Source organism: Sinocyclocheilus anshuiensis, unplaced genomic scaffold (genome assembly GCF_001515605.1).
Source record: "Sinocyclocheilus anshuiensis isolate Anshui unplaced genomic scaffold, SAMN03320099.WGS_v1.1 scaffold1102, whole genome shotgun sequence".
In the NCBI taxonomy this organism is placed as follows: Eukaryota; Metazoa; Chordata; class Actinopteri; order Cypriniformes; family Cyprinidae; genus Sinocyclocheilus; species Sinocyclocheilus anshuiensis.
The window spans coordinates 286,517-291,084 of NW_015539924.1; the positions used below are offsets into that span (position 1 = coordinate 286,517).

At 38.3% G+C, this 4,568-nt stretch overlaps 1 protein-coding gene across 1 annotated transcript in view; it reads left to right on the plus strand.

Annotated features, from left to right (window-relative positions):
* Nucleotides 1-4,568, plus strand: part of smc1b (structural maintenance of chromosomes 1B) — a 17,373-nt gene that overhangs the window by 2,598 nt on the left and 10,207 nt on the right. Inside the window, exons 6-9 of the mRNA XM_016483696.1 lie at nt 393-651; nt 2,567-2,707; nt 2,835-2,917; nt 3,105-3,312. Coding sequence (XP_016339182.1) covers nt 393-651; nt 2,567-2,707; nt 2,835-2,917; nt 3,105-3,312 — 691 coding nt within the window. The remainder of the gene's footprint in view (nt 1-392; nt 652-2,566; nt 2,708-2,834; nt 2,918-3,104; nt 3,313-4,568) is intronic.

Genomic DNA, 4,568 nt, shown 5'->3' on the forward strand with positions numbered 1-4,568 from the left:
CTACCCATAGCCGCCGTTTCTAACATCAACATGGGTTAAAGTGGAGGTAGAAAAACCAAAATGAAGGCCCATCATCTTTCCCCATTTGTCCCTTTATATAATGACATTATGTAAATGAAATGTTGTTATATATAATCTAACATAATAGATATGCGCACAAGCTACAGGCAGACAGCAAAATGCAGTAATAATGACTAATTCATAATTGTTTTATTAAATTTCTAAGTAAATGCTTGTATATATGCTTGTGTGTAAGAGAGAGAGAGAGAGAGAGAGAGAGAGAGAGCTATATATAGAGAGAGAGAGAGAGAGAGAGAGAAAGAGAGATAGATACACACACACACATTTGTATATATATTTATATTAGTCTCACTGTATAATGTTTCTCCCAGATCTCAGGAGCAGATCCTCAATCAGCAGAGGCCTCAGTACATCAAAGCTAAAGTGAACACCTCCCACCACGAGCAAAAAGTGGAGGAGGCACGCAGATCGCTTCAGAAGAACCAAAGTCAGCAAGCCAAAAAGGAGCAGGAGCTGCAGGAGCTAAGGAGCGAGCTGGCTGAGCTGGAGAAGGCCTGGAAGGCCTCTGAGAGACAGATGGAGGAAGAGGCGGCTCAAAGAGGAGATGGAGTGCAGCTAGAGGAGAGCCAGGTTAAAATTAGGAATGCACCGAAGTATCGGCCGCCGATATTTATCGGCCGATTTTATTATTTTAAAGCCATCGGCATATCGGAAATAGCATGAAAAGGGCCGATACCGATGGTTTATTAATTAACTGCATGGAGACAATGAGTTGCATGTCTGTTGCATAATCCAACGTTTTTCCCTGGGCAAAATAATTAAATACTTGCCAAAACAAAATAAAATCTGTACAAAATTTAGTTTGTCAGACAGCACGGCATGCAAATGTGATGCTGACGCATCCAACGCGCTCAGCTGTAAACTCATCATAGGTAAGCCGAAATGGTAGTGCCCCGGCGTTAGTTTATCCGAGGATATCTCACGAACCGCCAAGCATTAGACCTACATTTAAGTGAAAATGAATGGCAGGTAATATGCAGCTTTTTGTGTGTTTGAAACCAGCAAAAATGGCAGGATCGTGTAGAACACGGATTCACACAAGGTCATTTCACGCACCTGCAGCGCGTCTGAACGGAAAAATTGAATAAAACTATATGCTACATAAAAAGGAGTTATATAGGCCTATACACAAAATATATTTCACTTAAATCATTAACAGATTAACAAAACAAAAGAAAAAATTGTGCTGAGTTTCGGATAATTGTAACACTCTCCGAAGTTCACAGAAAGGAAACCTAGATGGCAGAAAACGGTTTTCTTTATTTTGCAAAAGCTTTACAGTTTTGAATCGCGTCGGCGACTCACGCACATACAACATATTTTTGCTAACTTGACATAGCAGCCTGTTCATTATCAAAATAAAATACAGTTAAAGATACATAAGTTACACTGCTCAATTTATATATAGTCCGTAGTACAGTCTGCTTAAGTTTCGCTTTTAAATTAATTCGTTTTGGCTTACAACTTTAGACGATTTGTTGTGGAGAGAAGGGAACTAAAATAGCCTAATTGTTTGTAAATATTTTGCTTTATTTACCGGTATTTTAGCCTACATTATTTCTGAATGATAATAATAAAATAATAATAATATATTAATAATACAATGCGACGTACAGCCTACTAATTTAGGCTGTTTTTTTTCTCTCAAAACGCTTATAGGAGTGGCCTTTTTTTATTCACGCTGCAAACATTTTTAAATATCTTTAAAAAATAGGCCTACATTAATGTCTTTAAAGCGTTGACAGTTTTTTCTTTTGTTTAATATATTTGGTCAATATATAAAAGATGATGCTGTATTGGCCATGACTAAGCGCAAGATAGGCTACCAGATCAAGACCCTCGTGTTTTTTTTTCTTTTTGAGTAAAGAAAACGCTGTGCTTTATTATTATTATTATAGGCAAAGAAAAAGTAAAAAAAATAACATTAACTGGTATTTTTCTACTCAAACCGGTTTCGGAACAGTAATATTACAGAGGAACGCAGGAACAGAAACTTTCAAATACCAATTCTGCTCAGAGTGAACCGATCAACCCCCCCCGTTTTAACCCCTGCTTTATGCAATTGACCAATATCGGAATCGGCCAATAGTTTGTTAAAATCGGTATCGTATCGGCCAAAAAAACTCCTCTATCGGTGCATCCCTAGTTAAAATTAATGTTTTGTGAACAGGATCTCTCTACGAAGACAACATAATTGCAGTGGAAAATAATAATCACTGAAATAAAGTGGAGTGGGACTGAATTTTATCTGTTGAGGTTGTATTGAATGGTAAAAAGTGACATGAATGGTTCGATTTTTTTTTTCTCACTGACATGACATTGATTGTATCAACAGAGTAGAAATGTTCAGAGTAGAAAAAAAGGGTTAATAGTAGAAACTGTTTTCATTTGAAATTTTAGAGTCACAATTAGGGCTGATTTTGAATAGGTTGACTGTAAAACATTTAGATATTTTATATACATGTTACACACTGTCTTGATGCAGATGGAGCGGTACAAGGAACTCAAAGAGCTGGCCAGGAAAAAGGGAGCTGTTCTAAACCAAAGTGCAGAGAAGCTGCACTGGGAGGTAAAAGCCGACTGCGAGAAGCTCCAGTTTGACCTGAGGAGGAAAAGTGAGATACAGGTAGGCTTCAGTCTTTCTGCCACATCATGAAGATATATAAAGCATAGCCTACACACAAAAATGCCCAAAAAAAAGGGAAAATGGTCTTAGGTGTGATTAATTTTAGGATATAAATGATTGTTTGCAGGTAAATATTAAACACTCTCAGACTCGGTTGGAAGATTTCAGCAGAAGGGCAGAGAAGCTGGAGGAGTTTGTCAACACTACTAGGTTTGACTACCTCATGTACCTCTGCATTAATAAGCTGAAATGTTACACCTTGTAGCAAGTGTTTTTTTGTTTTGTTTTAATTGACAGAATATTGCAGTAACTGAATTCTTTTTTTCTTTTCTTTTCTTTTTTAATTAACATGATTCAGTAGAGATGTCAGAGTCACGTTATTCATTTTTTTTTGAAGGAAAGCTATTGAGGAGCAGCGGCAGCAGGAGGAGCAGCTGGCAGAGGAGCTGGTGAGGGGCCAGGTGCGAATGGAGGAGGTGAATGAGGAGCTTGCCCAGGTGCTGACCAAGCTGCAGAACGCTCGTCTGGACAGCCAAGAGAACCGACGACAGCAGAGACGCGATGAGGTCCTGGAAAGCCTCAGGAGACTCTATCCTGATACAGTGGTACTGGAATAATTAACTTACACAGACCCCTAATTCAATTAAGCAGATTAGATCTGTTATCTGACATTTATAATGTGACAAAAAGTTTCCATTTCCAGACCTGCCAATCTATGAATTTTACGTAGCGGCTACGTATTTTGACCTCAAAGTACGCTGGTACGATTTGTCACTCTAAACCAGGGGTTTTCAAACTGTGGGTCGCAACTTGCGAATTGCAATAGTGTGATTTTTGTATCGCAATTAAGTCCGCGATTTAAAACTTGCGTTGCGTGTTTTGAAGCGCGGGCGCGCATGAGTTGTAATAACAATGAGGGCCTCAGAGCAATGTCGTTATTAAAAGGCTCGATCGGTCGCATTGTTAATGAGAAGAAACTCGGTCACTTTAATTCTGCATGAGATTTGCATGAGAGTCTGTTTGAACGCGGCACTGTTTTCATTCGGGAAACGGTGTGTAAAAAGTGGTGTGCACAAACGCAGGGTTAATTGTAACACTACAAGATTTAAACATTTCCACATAACAAAATTTACAAAATTTTGTATTGTTTCCTTGCCATACCATCTATATAGAGAAAAAATGTGCCAAAGTTCAAAAATCGTTCATTATATTTCTTTAACCATAGCAAAAGTAAATTTCTGACTGAAGTAAATTTGTCATCTCGGCTTTTACCGGTTATTTAAAATGAGACACATCTGTTTATTATTTTTACCTATTTCACAAATTTTAATCTCCAAACTGTTTTAGATAGTTCTGCTTTGCTTTTTATGCTTTGCTAAAAAAGTGTTGGGTTGTGCTCCGCTGTCCTACACACACGGAAGGAGCATGAATGCATTCTCTGCGCTGAACCCCGTGATGAGTTTAACAACACTCGCAGCGCGGATTACAGTTCACTGGAGTCAGCGTGTTTCGAGTTGGACATGTTTCATATTTTAACATATGTAAACAAATTAAAACTTAAATATTAGTAGTGAAATTTTACAGTTGTACTATAAAATACAATGGTTATTTTTCTTAAATTCTTAATTTCTGTCATATTAAACTTTTAATTAAGATTAAGGGCGCTTTCACACCTGCCTCATTTAGTTCGGTTGAATCGCAATAGAGTTCGTTGTCCCTCTTGGTGCGGTTCGTTTGGGCAGGTGTGAATGCAGCAATCGCACTTGGGTGCGCACCAAAAGCGGACCAAACAAGCATACCGATTAATGCTTAACCGACCCAATTGCAAACGGACTCTGGAGCGGTTCACCGGTGGTGAGAA